The 17,453-nt window shown below is 40.0% G+C and overlaps 1 protein-coding gene across 8 annotated transcripts in view; it reads right to left on the bottom strand.

Annotated features, from left to right (window-relative positions):
- ADCY7 (adenylate cyclase 7) overlaps nucleotides 1–17,453 on the bottom strand; it is a 60,795-nt gene that overhangs the window by 7,620 nt on the left and 35,722 nt on the right. For all 8 annotated transcript variants that reach the window (XM_059857074.1, XM_059857076.1, XM_059857079.1 and 5 more), the window contains 13 exons: nucleotides 15,365–15,492; nucleotides 14,984–15,142; nucleotides 11,278–11,410; nucleotides 9,819–10,004; nucleotides 8,527–8,570; nucleotides 7,811–7,891; nucleotides 6,842–6,914; nucleotides 5,951–6,048; nucleotides 5,230–5,314; nucleotides 3,549–3,686; nucleotides 2,358–2,420; nucleotides 1,640–1,678; nucleotides 107–264 (listed from right to left, as the gene is read on the bottom strand). In XM_059857074.1, the coding sequence (XP_059713057.1) occupies nucleotides 107–264; nucleotides 1,640–1,678; nucleotides 2,358–2,420; nucleotides 3,549–3,686; nucleotides 5,230–5,314; nucleotides 5,951–6,048; nucleotides 6,842–6,914; nucleotides 7,811–7,891; nucleotides 8,527–8,570; nucleotides 9,819–10,004; nucleotides 11,278–11,410; nucleotides 14,984–15,142; nucleotides 15,365–15,492 (1,385 nt within the window). The remainder of the gene's footprint in view (nucleotides 1–106; nucleotides 265–1,639; nucleotides 1,679–2,357; nucleotides 2,421–3,548; nucleotides 3,687–5,229; nucleotides 5,315–5,950; nucleotides 6,049–6,841; nucleotides 6,915–7,810; nucleotides 7,892–8,526; nucleotides 8,571–9,818; nucleotides 10,005–11,277; nucleotides 11,411–14,983; nucleotides 15,143–15,364; nucleotides 15,493–17,453) is intronic.

Below are 17,453 nucleotides of genomic sequence, written 5' to 3'. Positions count from 1 at the left end.
AGTGTCTGGCTTACATGATTTTGATATTTCAACATTCCAGTAAGTGCACAAAAATCTAACACCCCCTTAAATGAAACATAAAAGGATAAGAAACTTTACAGTGCACCTGGTACTGTTGCCATAGTTGTCTTTGTGCTGAAGGGTATTAAAAATGATGAGGTAGACAGTCACAGCAATGGACAGCAGGAGAACTTTAAGTTCAAAGCTCATTTGCAGAAATACCGAGCAGGCAATGAACCCCAATATACAGCAGTAAGCATAATACTGTAAAAGAGGAAGGTAAAGGTAGAGGTAAAGAGCTTTACATTATTCAGAACTTATGTTTAAGAAATGTTCAAACCACAGCAAATTCTTTGAGTTCATGGTCACTACAATTAAAAGCAAAGAAATTGCAATCACTTGAAGCTTTATTTTAATGGCACTAAAAGGGTGAACTTAAAATTGACTTAAGCTCACTTTTATAATTTGTTATGGGTAAACAAAAATATTTTTTTAAAAAAATCAACATAAGTAAGCAATGCCAGATAAAAACTGAAGTGTTGAGAATTTATCTCCTGAAGTTTATTAATTTAAGCAATTATTTATTTAAAGTTTGAGAGTAATCTAAAGTAGGCTCACAGTCCATAGAAGCCGCAAGTCCAATACTCTAATCCTGTTCTGACTGTGCTTTCCCATTGTAACCTAGAGCAGATGCCCCATTCCCAGCTCCCACACCAGTAACTCATGGAGACTGACTGGTTATCCAGCCTGAGACACAGCTCCTCAGAAGATCTGTGATGCTAAGGAGCATTACCAAGCTATGGCCACTGTGCCCACTATGGAATTGCTGAGCACTTTGCCAGGGGAATCCCAGCTCAGGCAGGGTGTCCAAGGTCAGCCTGCAGCTGGCAGCACCAAACATGGTTCCGAGTGTGGTGCAGACAGGACTGCTGCCTGCAGCCATGGGCACAGGTGTGAGGTGCTCAGCTGACATACTTCAGGCTACAAGCAGCTCCAAAATTACCTCAGCTTCTGCTCCTCAAGAATTCATTTCTCTTTATGCACAAAGCAGAATTTTCCCACCTGTAATAGCACAGGCTTACCACAGAACTGTGAGATTCTTGGCTAAATATTTAACATTTCTACTGAAGTGAATGAAACCAGAACAATTTATGAGGCAACTCCTAATCAGAGCCCATATATGACACATTGTACCAACTCTGTCATCCTAAAGACATTGAGTGTCCCTCCAAAAGATATTGAACACTCTACCTCAAACCAAACCTCTGAAAAAGGAACCACTGTGTAGAGAATGCCAAGAGAGAGCCACTTAAGCCCTTTCACTCTGTAAATACACTTTACTGGGACACTTGCAAGTACAGCTCTCATCTTTCAGACACAAACATTATCATCACCCTGTTCTGCTGTTTGTTCCTTAAAGATTTAGACCTACTTCTCAGTCTGAAATTTCTAAAAACCGTAAAGCCATACTTTATTTAGCACAACAACAACAGCTGAATTATCTTGATTTCATGAACAAATTTTCTGCAGTCAGATATCTAAAAAATGTTCCTTTTATATAGCAATAGGACCTGCCATTTGTCAATAATGCACACCACATTCAAAGATCAGGCCTAAGTAAGATGCATTCACTACTTACAGTTTCCTCTATGCAGGAGTGAGTCGTGTTTCCAAAAGCCTGATTTACAAACATGCAAGAACAAAAAATTACTGGGTGAGCACAATGTGCATTTCATTGTGTAACTTATCACTTGTCATAAGCACCTGAATAAAAGGCTCCTCACACATCTTGCTGCACATAAGTCAAAAACATGTCCATCACCTAAAGGAGTGGCCAGATGACAAAGGAGCATCCCAAACATTTGGATGAACTCAAAATAGAACACTACTTTGGCATTAAAGATATAAAAAGTGAAATTCCCAGAAATAATACTTTTCTGTCACTAATAAGTGCTGAATTTACCCTTACAGAAATGCTAGAGAACACCTTTCAAATATGCTGAGAGACCAAAATAAACCAGAACTTCAGTTTTATACATGAATACTCCAGACTTCTGACAAGAATGCACAAGAAAGCTATGTATAAAAATACAAAATATCCCTTAAAACTGCCTTGTGTCCTGAGCAAGTCTTCATGTTCAATAATTTTTGAAAACCAAACCCCTATCTTTATAAATAAAAAGAAAAAATATGAAAAGGTTGCCATCCATCATGACATCATCCTATGTGATAGGAGTTGGACTTTGATGATCCTTGTGGATGGGTGCCTTCCAATTCAGGATGTTCTGTGATTCTAGACCCACCATCCAAGACTCATTTCATTTCAATCCTAGAAATTAAGATGCTACTCTACTCACATAAGTAGTAGCACTCAGGTCATTTGATCCAGTAAAGTTGGCAGGTTTATTCTTTTCAGTAGTCTTGATTTATTGGAGGGGAAGAAAAAAAAAAATCACAAAAAAAATACATCAATAAAATCAGCATACAAACTAATTAGCAGGTAATCACTGACTTTTTCCCTATGTATTTTACAAAGAGTATTGATCTGGTTGTCTTTCCACTGCTACTGAATAAATTTTGAAATACAATTGCATCCCATGTAGTTGTACTAAACATATATGCACACACAAGCTGCAAGAAAGTTAAAATTTACTTATTTTCTAATTGGGGGTAAAGGTTTACATTATGGCTATGTTAATTTAGCAGCTATCTGGCACAAACATGTGGTTTTGTCTCACCCCCCAGTTTCACAGCTGCTGTTCCTGTTTTCTTTTAGTCTGTCTCTGGTGGTGTTCACATGACACCACTGTGAGTCAATTCAAGGACCTAAGCCAGCAAAAAGACACCCTATGAAAGAAAATTAAGCATTTTCTGCAGTATTGCTTTCAGAAGGAACTCCCCATGGAATCAGAAGAATGGCAAGGCAAACCAACACATGGGATCAGGACATCAGTTTTAGTAGTTAACTATCAGTTAAGTGGAACTTTTAACACACAGAGCTTGTTTAAATAAAAAAGCCAGCACAGTTATTCAAATACACATGCCCTGGGCGCAATATAATATTCAAACTAAATTTAAAAGACAGATGCTGTTTCCACTTGACTCCAGCAGTACCTATCCCCAATGCCTTTGCTTTTAGAAGAGAGCCAAGCTGTATTCTTCCCTCCCTCACCCACATTACTACCCGTGAGTGCAAATACCACAGTGAGCTGCTTGCCTGACACTGCCAAACACTTCAAACCACATTAAAACAGGAAAACATCTTAGTGATGAGGGTTGCAATCAAGAGCTGTTATAAGCACTGTCTTGAAAACCAGAAAAGTTTGTAGAACTTAAGTCTATCAAGTGTACTTTCAGTTCCACAAACTAGGAGCTTTTATTTTTAAAGCTTTTACTTGACATCATGCACTATCCCTGTGCAAATCAACTCATGTTGTAAGTCAGGCATTAGAAAAAGCAGCAAAATCTGGTACTTGATGAAAAGAAAGCAGGAAGTTACTTAAACTGTGGATTTTACAATAAGTTCATTAATTCATGTGATTGCTTACCAAATTAAAAATGGCTATAATCAGCAAGGCAGCTATAGTGATGACTGCTAGAGGCAGCCTAAGTAAGGGCATTGTTTCCACCTTTTCTGAGACAGCACACAGATGGCGCAGGAGAGGCCACTGGTCTGAGCAGCATTTCTGTAAACACAATTAATTACTTGCAGTAACAGAACAGGGGAAGAAATATCTCTAAATATAAAATTGACCTTTTTTCTGCAGGAGAGTGTCAAGAGCCTTCACTGGAATTCTAATTTAGAATCTCCTTATTCTGAGTCAATGTCTAACACTTTTCCCCAACTGAAAACAGAGACAATGTTTCCTTTCTTCAAAGGGGTTGGGTGCTAAAATTTTCTGAATTCATGCTTTAAAAACACAGAATTATGGTTTGAAAGTTCTAGAGAAAAGTTAATAAAAATGCATTAAAAATCTTGTACATTTTTAGTTATAGAGCTATAATGTTATATTTGGAACTACATTTTCAGGTTAATTAAATGAACTCTGGACAGTCCCCATTCTTGCCATCCCTATGTCCTCCAATTGTTGCTATAGACAAAAAAATCCAGTAAAGCATATAATTTTAATGACTGCAAGCATTATTCCATTATTTGGCTACCCCAAAACACTCCCACTCCCAAGGCAAATCAAACTCAAGTCTCATGCAACTGCAGCCCTGGAATTTTCTGTTTTCTCCATGTTTTTTTCACACATACATGTGTGAAAAAAACACATGAATGCATATTCACACACACCTCTCTCTCTACAGACCTATATACAAAAATTCATGTTTTTACATATATAAATACCATACATACACAAAATCCATAAATCTGCCTAACCATACAATTAAATGAGTCATAAATCTTTATCCCACGTCCCATGTGCAATTTTCTCTCCTTTTTTTCTTTCCCCTTTACACAGCTTGACCATGGCTCTGTAAGAGAGTCTCTCCCCCTGGAGAGCTCCATGCCCTCTCTGGGTGCTGCAGTGCAGTGGTGCTGCACGTCCTTGCTCTGGCACAGTGCAGGTTTGATGAGTGCAAGGAACATTCCAGAATCCCTTCTCTAAAATCCCTTCCCTCTCCCCACATTGCCCCCAGGCAGTTCGTGAACTGAAAAGGACTTTTTTTTTCTGTATCATTGAACTCTGTCACTACATATTTTTAACCAGTAATTGCAAGTGTTTAATAATGCAAAGAAAAAGGAACTACAAGTGCAAAGTGTCCCAATTGATGTAATGGTGAATTTGGAATTCTAACAGCCATGAAATTGTTGCCAATAAATTATTCATATGTTTGCAATTTTCATTACACTTCATAAATTATTATGAAAACTGATCTTCTGTTCCAACTTATTTCAATATTGTTTCCAGAATAGAGAATAACAGTATTTACAACCGTAATTACTATTCATGAAAAACACAAAAATACATTTTAGAAAACCAACCCCATGTCTTCCCTCCTACCCATCTATTCTTGCACTCAAATAATTCTGAATTACTGTGAGAATTTTCAGACATAAAAATCTGTTTCAGGCAATGGAATCTTCTGGTAACCTGAGGTTCAAGGCTCCTGTAACTCCTACTGAAATTACTAAAATTTCATCAGCCTAAAAGACAGACCAAGTTGATGAATTATATCCATTCACTTTTGAAAACAGGAAGTGTTTTTTAAAAGTAAACTTACCAGACATTTCTCAGCAAAGCACACAAACAAAATAAGTGCAATGATGACTGCAACAACTCCAAAGGAAATTCCCAGTTCTGCAGTTCTAAACAGAAGAAGAAAACACTAAAACAACCAGGTTTAAATATGATTTTTCTTCAAATAGCACCGAATAGCAGTAACATCACACAGGTTATGGTTGCTCTGTTGCACAATCACTGCTTTAAGAGATTCTGCTCTGATGGCCTGAGCCACTGCCCTGTGCATAAACCACATGGAAACTGCACTGCAACAGCCACGAAAAACAAAGGTGTCCTACACTTCAGAATTATCCATCTTCTGCTTTCTTGGAGCTGTGACTAGCAGCTCAAAGCTGCCTCCTTGTAGCTCTACAGGAAAGGATCACTGAGCACAGTTCAACCAGCTAAATCCCATTTTCCTACTGCTCAATGTCCTTACAGCCAACTGTTCTTATAAAATAGTATCTCTTAACTGACCCCCTCCCTGTGTGTACTAAGCAAACAAAATATTAAAGAAATATTCCTATTTTATTTTCATAGTAATATATTGGCTCTTATGCCAACAACATGAATGCAATCCTTTATCATGGGGTAAATTAATGTATGTTTCTTAAATTTAACCTCTCAGGAACTACAAAAAGTTCTGAAAAGAACCTCCACATGCATTTCACTTTAGCTGTTGGTTAATTTGAATTATAAATAATTAAAATACCAGCACTTACTTTGGCATGATAAGCATCTGGATCACAAATATGCAGAGGAACACAAAACTGGCACACGCAAAGTAACTCTTGAGTTTCAGAATAGGAATGGTGCGGTACTGAAACACGGAGAGAGCAAAGCATCAGGGCCAGTTCGGGGGGGTTTCTTCTTAATTTTATTACATTCTTGTGATGACACATATATACAAGTTTATACTGTATCATTAAAAATATATGAAAGCAGAGCAAAAGACCATCACCAAAAGAAACCAATCACTTGAACATCTTTCAAGAAAAACAGCCCAGGCCAAAGGATAATTTCCACATTTCCAAACTACACAGTATGTAAAACAGCTTTCCACAGATGCCCATGGTCAAAATGCTTATCAGGAAAGGACATACACAGAAGTAAACCTAAAGTGTATGTACAGACCCACACCAGTAACAACATCCACAGCACAGTAAATTTAACAGCAGTTATTCAAAAAGAAAAACTACACTGCCCCTAACAAATACCACCATTATATCTACAATGAAACAGCCACACCAAACAAAGTGTTTGCATTATAGATATAGAAATCTTTTTTTTTTTCTTTCCTTCTATAAATCTCATTACTTTTGAGGGAAGTAGTTTATATTTTAAAAATGATCAAACTCCCACTAACTCCCTTATGGCAAGAATTTGACTACAGATTAGAGACAGTCTTATTTAAGCTCAGAATTTTTGTTCTCAAGGAAGAATGACCAGTTCAAACAACTCTTGAAATCTGTTTTCCATTAGTTACCAGAAACCTCTTAGGATGTGCAGTCACCTCCAGAATCCAGTTTCAGAATGAAAAGTTTCAAACATACTCTTATGCTGCTCTGAAGGGCAAATCAAAGACCAGAAAGGATTATTTTGCTCTTACCGACCTCTTTTTCAAGACCAGGTTCTGCAAAGATCAGTGAGAATCCACAGAAGTCATCTGACCTGCCACACCACGGACTGCAGCCAGAGAGAGACAGGGGTCACCAGGAGCACACACAGGGCCAAGGACAGGACACAAAATCATCCTGCACCTGAGACCCACAGCCGCTCCCAACACACCGATGCTTCCGCAAGGTGTTATGTTCCATAGCAGAACAGAGCAGTAAAAACATAACGTTTTTACTCATCTGACAGGCAGATCCACAACCCTCACAGACAGCAACTCTGCCAGCTACATGAAAAATGTAGCTCCAAACCTTCCTGAAGGCTAAAGAATAGGAAAGTGTAACAGCAGATGTTAGAGAGGGGTCACAGCCTCCAAAAACTTCCCCTAAATTATATCAGGCTCCTATTAGGAATACCTGAGGTACAGCCTCCCTAGAATTTAGATGGAAGAAAGAGTTTTTCTTCTGTAATTCAATGCTTTAGGAATTTGTTAGGAATGTAAATATTATATTTTAAATTATAACAAAACCAAAAAAAAGAAAACCCAAGCCACCACTAACACACTGCCCGTGTTAGTCTGCTTTTAAATGCAAATGCACTGCCAAAGGAATTATCTGCCCCTGACAGACCATTTGCTTTCAGTGGACCAGACACTAAAGCAACTTTATTACCCACAAAATTGTTTTGACTTTATATGTAGTTTTTTGTTCAGGACAGCACCCCATCTCATGACACTTCTTGTTCTAATAAGGAAAACACTGAACAGCAAGACTGATCACTGGCTTCTTGCTAAATAATGTGGTATCACTCTCATATTTAAATTTAAAAATAAAACAGAAACTAAATAAAAACAAAGGGCAAGACCAAAGTCCTGATAACTTTATACATATATTTTATATCTAGGCTTAAGTTGAGAATGCAGGGTAATCTCAAAGAAAAGATGAAGAATAAATTAAAGTACTGCATACGTAGTTGAACTGAGGCCTTCAATGGTTGACATCATTTCATCATAAATATCTTCCTCTATCCTTCCCTTCTGAGATGAATTTCTGAGGATGAAAAGAAGTCTGTGTGACAAATGCTACTCAGAAACAAGTAATGGGTACAGAGCACACTTCCTCAGCACACAGTGGGGCAAGCCTCCAGGCAACAGTTAATCCAGAATGATCCAAACTAATTAAAAAATACACCCAGGAGCACTTTACTAAGCATTTCTCTAGTTACCCAAATCATGCATTTTTTCAAGACGTGGTTTTACAAACCGAGGGAATGTTCAACAAGTGAAAATCAGCTTCTCATTTAACTCAGTGCTGGGGTACCATTGACAATTCTTATCACACTATAATGGCAAACACTAAAAACATCAACCAAACCCAAATCCTTCCACTGCTCTTTAGGGCTCTCCCTTCCCAATTCCCTCCCACCCTGCTGTATCCCAGCAAGCAAAATGGAATCTGAATGACTGGGGGCACAGTAAGACAAGAAGCTCCTTTTAGAGTCTGCTAACAATAACAAATATGAGCTGAGAAATCTTCCAAAAGCCGAAAATTTAGCTTGACCTTTCTAAGGCAGGAGTACCATACACACAGTGATTAATCATCCAAATGATCACATCCTTACAGCACGCTGAACTGCAAGAGGAGCACAGGAGCACAAAAAAAAGACAAGAAGGTACTTGACAAACCTATCAGAAGTTCTCTGGCGCCCAGTAGAACACAAGGGTATTTCCTAAATAAAATAGGAATTAAGAATAAGTTACACACTTTTGAATAGCAAACAACTATGGGAAACAACAATCAAGAAACTACCAAAACCATTTTTATTCAGAAATCAAGAATCATTCTCAAACAGAAACATTTCTAAAAACCAATCCCTTCCAGCAATGTTTTCTGCTTTAACAAGTGAGAAGTATTTTCTGACAAAAAAGATTGTTAGATCTTCCTTCTCATTTTTCTCTACACACCAAAATGACTAAGCAAGCACCAGCAGAGGTAAGCAGACTGGAAACCACTTCCACACATCTAAATGGACGGATGGATGGATGTTTAAATTAAAATTTACTACAGCTGTGCCTCCAGGACCACACCTGAAAGCATGCACATCTCCTACTTCCAACTTTCAGAAAGGGGAGATGGAAGGAAAAATTAGTTTTCTTATATTTCAAAATCTTAAAAACCTTAAAATTCTTGATCTTAAAAATTCTTTACTGATAAAATCCAGTTGCCAGGAGAGCGTGTGAAGGGACTACTTATATTCTATACATTTCAATTAGGTATTGCATGCATCTACCTTTTTTTTTTTTACAAAACTACTTGCACCAGGCAGGATCTCAAGATGGGAAAAATAATAGAAAAAATAAATAGTTTTGCTCTGAGGATATGCTATCATTATAGTGTGCTAGAACGACTGGCAGTCTGAGAATGGTGAAGGTCTGACAGAAGGAGAAAGTCAAAGTCTGCCTTTTCTGACTGAAACAATCCGAGGAAAAGGCAACACAGCAACAACAGCAATGCACTTCTGAGGAGGGCAGCCAGTATTTTTCTGTACCTATTCACACCTCCCCTTAAACGTTATTTCACTCAGTATCTCAAATCATGCATTTCCACATAAGTTATGAGCAATAGCTTTCCATATAATTTCTCCACAAGAGACTGGAGGGAGTTCATAAAATAGCATTTCTTAAGTTCTACTTTCTCATTGTTCATCTTCCCATGCTTTCCTCACTTTGCTTTGGCACAGAGGGCTTAGGCACTGCCCTCCAATCCATTAGCTCAGGGCCGGGAAAAGCACAATTCCAGAATGGAAACTGGCAGTGTGCAGCACTGCTGCCTAACTACAGGGAGCGAGGGATAGGCGCTCGCTGAGCTGCACACGCAGCGCCCGCCGAGGGTCAGAGCAGACCCACAGCCACTAAAGGCGGCTGTAGAGTTTCACAGCGCAGGAACAGGAGCAGTTTGCAGCCCCCCGGTGGCTGACCTTCCTGCGGCGGCCCTGCGAGCCCGAGGAGTCGCTGCTGACGCTCTCGCGGTGGCTCAGGTGCGCGAAGGGCCGCGCCGCCCCCCAGGACTCCAGGTACCGCGTCATCCGCACCGAGGCGCGCATCTTCAGCCCGTCGTTCACCCGCGTCTTGGGGAGGTGGTTGTTTGAGAGCCATTGCTTGGACTAACAGAAAGAAAACACGCTCAGGTACAAAACAGAAATTCAGGCAAATTGCAAAATAGTGAAATACTCTGTGTGTTGAGTAGCTTACTACACAATCTCGCTGTTTTGTAGGGCTCTGGACACATCAGCAACATGTCAGCCAACCTCAATTCCTTTATCTCGTTTAATTAAGGTGAGCTAAAGCACATCACAGCACACACAATAAATTGCTTCATCTGCCTTTATAAAACTTGGCTTGCAACACTGCTACAGTCAAACTCCAGATTTATGTACAGTGATGCAAGGGCTCACAGGATCTTATGGACAGATACAGTTCCCTTGCAGTCAGCACTACAGCAGGGGAGAAAGGTGCCAAACTCCTGAGCTGCTGGGGTGTATCAAAACAGTGGTTAGAAGATCCCACAAATTACAGACTCCACGTTAGATTATATCTGTGTCACAGGAGCTGAGTCAGGCAGCACAGACAGTGTGTGCAGCAATACCCTTGCAGAACTACAGAATAAACCAAGACATCAAGGACTGATAATCCTCTAACAATTCACAAGTATCTTCAAGGAAGCAGAGACCATTCTAATAGACATAGGTTCTCATTCTGAGAATATGTGCTGTGTGCAGCTGGCGGGGGGGGACGACTGCAGTATTGAAAAATATAACCAAGGTAAGATTGAGTTCTTGCTAATTAAAAGTAGCTCTATGCTGTTCCTTCCTGTAGAGATCAGGAAGGAACGAAGTTTCCTATCTGCATTCTTTTTTCATTTGATCATTTTACTCATCAACCACAAGCCAATTCAAAATAGCAATACTCCAGGTGTTTGTAGTTACCAGGCTCTAAGGGAGCAACCCACAGTTGCTAACTTCACACCCTGAATAGAAGGTGAATCTTTCTTTTCAGATAGTGAGGAAGACATTTGATTCTATTTAACAGGGAATATTTTAGCTGGAATTGGCCCCATAGTACAGGTATTCTTTCATCCTCATCTTTTGACTTGGGTTTTTGAGACACTTCACACAAATACATAGTCAAATATGTGCTTTTACTCTAAGTGGGTCACATAAGAGGTTTCAGCATAACACCTATGACCTTCAATGTAATAGGTATGTCATAAAAACGCAGGATGTGCTTTCATATCTGAACTCCCAAATCCAAGCTACTCAGGTGACTCACACCATGCTCTAATTCTGCTCCTGAATAAAAAAGCTGTTTGCACTGCAGAAACCTATGTACTTATGTGTGTATACACTTGAATAAATATGTTTAAAAACAAATGCATACCCTTGGATCGACCACTAAGTAGGTTTTGATATTCATGGATTCAAGGTAAGGATCCCTCAGGTGTCCATTCCCTTCTTCTACTTCATAAGCTTTGCCTAGGTGATTTAATGTTGCTTCAGTGATGTGCACACGGCTGAGAACAGAGAAAGAACAAGAGACCCAAACACTCACAGAAAGGTCACATTAAGCATTTCATTTACATTTCAATGGCCCCTGCTGACATTTCTGCTTTTCAGACATCCCTTGCTTTGGCAGGCAACTGAAAAATCCTGCCAGTACTTAAAATTATATTTGCAACCTTTTACTATAGTACACCATTCATAGCAAGGGTCCTAAAAAACACTTCCCATTACGGGATAGTATTGGTATAAAATTAAATTGAAATAAGCAGGGAAGTAAATGAAACAAGAAGAAATGTGATCAAAGGAGATCTGATGACTCACGAGACAGGCAGGCTCACAGGCAGGTTGTGAGAGCTGCAGGGAGAACTCATGAACAAAACACAAGCAAGGACTGCTTTGTGCTAGAAATGCATGAGGGTGGGGGGAGACACAAAGTCTGGGAAAAGAAAGCTGGGGAAGGTTTTTTGTTAACTCTGAGGAGAATTCTGAAAGTCTGCCTTTTCTGACTGAAACAATTCGAGGAAAAGGCAACAACAGCAATGCACTTCTGAGGAGAGCAGCCAGTATTTTTCTGTTCTGCACCAGGCTCAAACTGTGACAGTACCTATTCACACCTCCCCTTAAACGTTATTTCACTCAGTATCTCAAATCATGCATTTCCACATAAGTTATGAGCAATAGCTTTCCATATAATTTCTCCACAAGAGACTGGAGGAAGTTCATAAAATAGCATTTCTTAAGTTCTACTTTCTCATTGTTCATCTTCCCATGCTTTCCTCACTTTGCTTTGGCACAGAGGGCTTAGACACTGCCCTCCAATCCATTAGCTCAGGGCTGGGAAAAGCACAATTCCAGAATGGAAACGGGCAGTGTGCACCACTGCTGCCTAACTATAGAGAACAAGGGAATCACTCTTCCATCCACCTCTCCTTCCTAAAGTTGGACATAGGTTTACATGAAGGTAACGTGTCCAAGACCTGAAAACTACTGGCTGTAGCTTCTAAGAAGGAAGAATAAAAACTTCCTCAGTACTTTTGAAGCTAACGGTAAGAGCTGAATTGCAGAGGGTGCCTGCTTTTATCTGTTTGCTAGTAATTTTCCTCAAAAAAAAAAGTGTAATTGTAACCTTGACTACACACTTTTGCAAATAAGTGAACTTTCAAATCAGAAATTTTAAAGTTTGCTCTAAAGCATTATTTTCTTCCACAGAGACTGGAGCATTCTGAGTGATCTCTGTGCCCTGAGCCTTAAAACACAGCCATGTGCTGCAGCAAGTTTCCTGTGCTTTTCCCTTTCCTCCAAAAAGCAGTACATTTGTTCACTACCCACCATTTTCCCAAGTTTCCTCTCCCCTCTCCCTCAAACCACGCACTGCTGTAGGACACTTCCCATCTCCCTACAAACTTCTCTTCCAGTTAGGAGCCAGTGATCTCTCAGCAGTTACTAATTGCTCACTGGGTTCCAGGATAAGCACATCACCAAGAGCTGCTCTCCAGGCAAGCTGGAGCACGCCCTGCTGCCCTTGCTGTGCCAGGACAGAACGCCCAGCACGCTGTGCCCAGCTTCCTATGCTGACAGCAGAATAACACGTGCTGAGCTTTCAGGCTTTTACACATTAGAGAGAATTGGTCATCAATGTGTTTTTAGCTTTGGTTTTATGCTACTCCTTTCTGCTTTAGTAGTGTATTACACTGTAATGAGTCTAAGTAATTTTTAAAATCACAAGGAAATGAACAAAGTTACTCTGACACTGGACAGAAAATACTTCAAAAGCTATATGCTTTCCTGCATCCCTTCAAAAATCTTTAGAATTCCTTCATTTACAGAAACTCAAAATGGACATGCTTCCTATTTTAAACAAAACCTCTGTCTGGCTCCTAATGGCAAAACTGCTTCCAAAGGAGCAGGACTAGCTAACATTGGAATGAGGAATCCTCAGCCAATAATTCCTTGCAGAGCAGGAAAAAAAATACAATGTAACACTTGCATAGTGAATAATACCCCTTCCACCCTGTCAGGCTCAGTCTTCCACAAGTGGAAGATGTTTCCTCCGGCCAGTTTTGAAATACAAGATGAGTGAGAACTACACTGCTATAGATTTAGGAAGTAATAAGAAAAACGTTTCCGGATCAGCACGACAAGCTAAAGCAGCTTAATTCCTTACCAGGAATGAGTTTATCAACTATAAACCTGACAAACATACAGGAATAATCAGAGTTTCCAAGATTAGGCAGAGGTCCTAAACGTGACTAACAGTGTGGGTTTGTGCCATATTCAGAGTCATGCTGTTTGTTTTACCAACAAAAGAAACTTTACAACTCTGTATTCTTGTTTAATCACTCTGAATCAACACACTAAACCCTTCAGCCTGCCTGGTGGTGTAACTGTTAGAAAGCTACTTGGAGCTTGGTTTTCTGTTTCAGTCACCAATGCAACAAAGTATTTTGATATTCATAACCTCCTATCACTTACTAAACCACTTTAATTTTTAAGTTACAAGCATATACCTAAAAGCTGTCTGAGGTACAGAAATAATAAAAAAAGCTATAATATCACTGGATAGAAACACTTACTAAAAGAAACCAATTTGCACAGACTACCACAACAGAAAAAAAATCACGGTCTGATTTGGGAATGAAAAAAAATAAAAAGTCCCATAACAGCCTTTTTTATTGTAAGCTACCAAAATAAGAAAGAAAAAAAAAGAGGGTTTCTTTGACCATTTCTAATCCTTAAATTTAACTTAGAAAACAGGAAAAGAATATACTTTCCTAAACAAAGAAAATGCAAATGTTGGTGGTTTTGAAAAGCATTTATATTTGTTCTGTTCAATGAGTGTTTTAAAAAGGCTATGAGACCAACCTCAGCCCCAATGCTTGGAGCAGCAGCACGTGGCAAGTTGTATTCCTGCTCAGCCTCAATCCTCCCATCCAGCACCACTCCCTTCCCTTCCTTCTGCCCATGGCAAATGCACAACAAACACCAGCTCCAGACTCTCCTTGCTGGGATACTCCCCATCAGGGTGCATTTTAATTTCTGAGTTGCTTATGAGGTTTGAGTGGTGAATATAGAGCTGATATAAATCAAGTGGAGCTGATCGATGCATTAGCAGAAATACTGGGTAAAGACAGCTTGGTCTTGTTGACCTAAGGAGCACAACTGTTCTCTAACTAAACTCACAAACGTAGAATTACCCCTGTGTACAGCATGGATTAACTAAGTCAACATAACGCACATGTTTCTCCCAAGAAGGGAAGGTCAGGAAGCAGTCTCTTGGCTAAGAATAGAATTTTATGGCTCATTGAAAACACAATCAGAAAATACAAAAATTTTACAGCTCTGCTAAGCACACGTGTCCTGTTTCCACCAGCCCAGGTGAGGATGTGTGTCACAGTGCAGTGACAGACCCGGGGCCGTGCCAGCCTGGCTCGGACCCGCACAGAGGGGACACAGCCCGGCACAGAGGGGGCACAGCCCGGCACAGAGGGGGCACAGCACAGAGGGCACAGCCCGGCTCGGACCCGCACAGAGGGGACACAGCCCGGCACAGAGGGGACACAGCCCGGCACAGAGGGGGCACTCACCCCGGCACTCCGGCAGACTCCATGCGGTTGGCCAGGGACACGTCGTGTGACCACACGTCGTACTGCCACTTCCTGAGGCCGATCACCCCGCACAGCACGTTCCCGGAGTGGATGCCGACCCTCATGTTGATGTCCACACCCGTGGCTTCTCTCACCTGCCTGGGGAGGCATCGTGGGTTAGAGCAGACTTGTCATTTTATCTCCTCCTCTCATCATACACTTGGTGCAACGGCGTGACAAACACCATCAGAACTATGCAACTACAGCTAATAAATGCACTTGAAATGTTGACAAGAAAACTAATTACTTAATTCAATATCTCAAATCTCAATATCTGCACACAGTATCTGTATTTTAAACAGCCTAATGTGCAGTACTTACTTTATTGCTTCACACATGTCGAGCCCCATTTTAACGCAGTTCCTGGCATGAACCGGTAAGGACACAGGCAGGCCTGAGACACAGTAGTAACAGTCTCCCAGGATTTTAATTCTCATGCATTCATTCTCCTGCAAAATTACAACAAACAGTTTTAACAGGAAAAAATTAACTCCAAAAGTTCTGGTTTCAGAAAGTCAGGCTTTGTTCAATCCTTGTTGAAACAAAGATTATTTCTCCTGCCCCACGTCTGAATGCTTAGACATTGCTCACTGGAGAGAACAAAAATGACCACTTTAAGCATTTCTGAAATAAAACCATCTTGTTAGTTTCTTGCCTTTTTCTTGGAACTGTGTGAAATTGAAAAAACCATAAATAAAATAAAACCACACAATTTACCATCTAAAAGATGAAATCAGCTAATCTATCTTTTAATCCTCATCTGAATTATGGGCAGTTTTCTCTCTATTTTTACATAGCAGCCTCATAAGTAACAGTGTGAGGTGTCATAAAACTTCCCAGCACTGAGGGAAAACTTAGAAATTCAGATGCCCAACCTGGCAGTTGTGCAGATGCAAATTGGGGGTTTTTTGTTATTTCAAACAGGACTGAAGAGGAAGCTGGCACACACTACTGTTTGCTATTGCTAATAAAAAGCCCACAATACTAAATGGTAGCAAAAAAAATTTTTCCTAACTGTGCAAAAGAGAATACTGCTGCCAGTGACTGGCAGGAGAGAGCAAAAAGTCTCTGATACTGTCTTCTGTGAACACTTTACTGAAGAATTTTAACTACAAAGGTTGCAAGCAAGCCAGGGCTAATTCTGCAAGGCTGTGTAGTGTTTGACTGACGAGCAGAGATGGCTTTATTTGGGCCAGCCAATAGCTCCAGCTGTTCAACACTACCTGCTGTGGGAACACAGCTCCTAAATCAACTCCAAAATCAGCCCAAATATGTGGCAATTTCCCAAGCTGAGCTGTTCTCCCTCATCAGTTAAAGCCTTTAGGGAACATCCATCATTCTCCACATCTTAATCCATCCCGGTGGGTTCTGAGCAGTGCCACAAATGACAAGCTCAGAGGGATCAGCAGGGAAAAACAGCCCTAGATTAGAGCTGCTGCACTTCAGCATCCAGCTCAGTGTCCAGCTTAGCCATCAGTTTTTATTAGGTAAATTGGAGCTTGCAAGATTTGTACATTATGGAAAAGATGACAGAATACTCCCTGGCAGAACAAAAATAGCACAAAAAGCAGGAACCTCTTCTCACAGCTCAACCACAGAGTTGCAAAAGACCTTGACTCACTAAATCCAGACATTTCAGTGCAATTTGCATACAGCAGTGAGAAATTAAAACTCATCACTCAAAATCTAGATTTTTTTTCTATTTTTCTGTCTGCAAAATGGTTACAAAACCTTACCAAATGTGTTTAACTTCAGCTTGTATTTCTTCATTAAAAGAAATTTTGCATTTGGCAACTAAGATGACATAACTACTCTGTCTTTATAGCTGCTTTACAACAATACAATTGCAATAGATATACTATAACTTTTATTTGTCATTACCCAAACACTTAACAACAACTGAATTCAGATAAATGCAAAAATTAGCCATGCTATTTAGCCAAAAATATTACTAGCATCTTAGGTTTTAATCAGTGGTATATTTAAGAATTTATTCAATGATATCAACAAGGGTTTAATTACAGCACTTTCACCCCTCTGCTACATTAACAATTTTAGAGTTTTCCAGCTTTTTATGGCAAATTTTTAGGATTTCACAAGCACAACACACAAACATATAAGTGATACAGTCCCTGAAATGTGAGAACTAAAAACCTGAGTTTGTGATTACTGCTGCAAAAAATTGACCTCAAGCAAGTGGAAGTGGTAAAAATTCCTGCCAGGCTGAAGGGTCAGTATTGAGGGTACGTCTTAACAGGGACCATTGTAAACTACTCCCCAGCCTTACACTTTTTTTGTAAGTATCCATTAGTAACAGGAAGCTTTCTTTAGCTCTCTTCTGAGCCTGATGGCTCAGGACTCACTCTCTTTGCCTGATGCCTCTGCATTTAAATGTGTGTCTGAGAGTTCT

Source organism: Haemorhous mexicanus, chromosome 12, assembly GCF_027477595.1.
Source record: "Haemorhous mexicanus isolate bHaeMex1 chromosome 12, bHaeMex1.pri, whole genome shotgun sequence".
Taxonomy (NCBI): Eukaryota; Metazoa; Chordata; class Aves; order Passeriformes; family Fringillidae; genus Haemorhous; species Haemorhous mexicanus.
The sequence above is the reverse complement of the archived record's forward strand: the minus strand, read 5'-3'. Positions and strand labels throughout refer to the sequence as shown.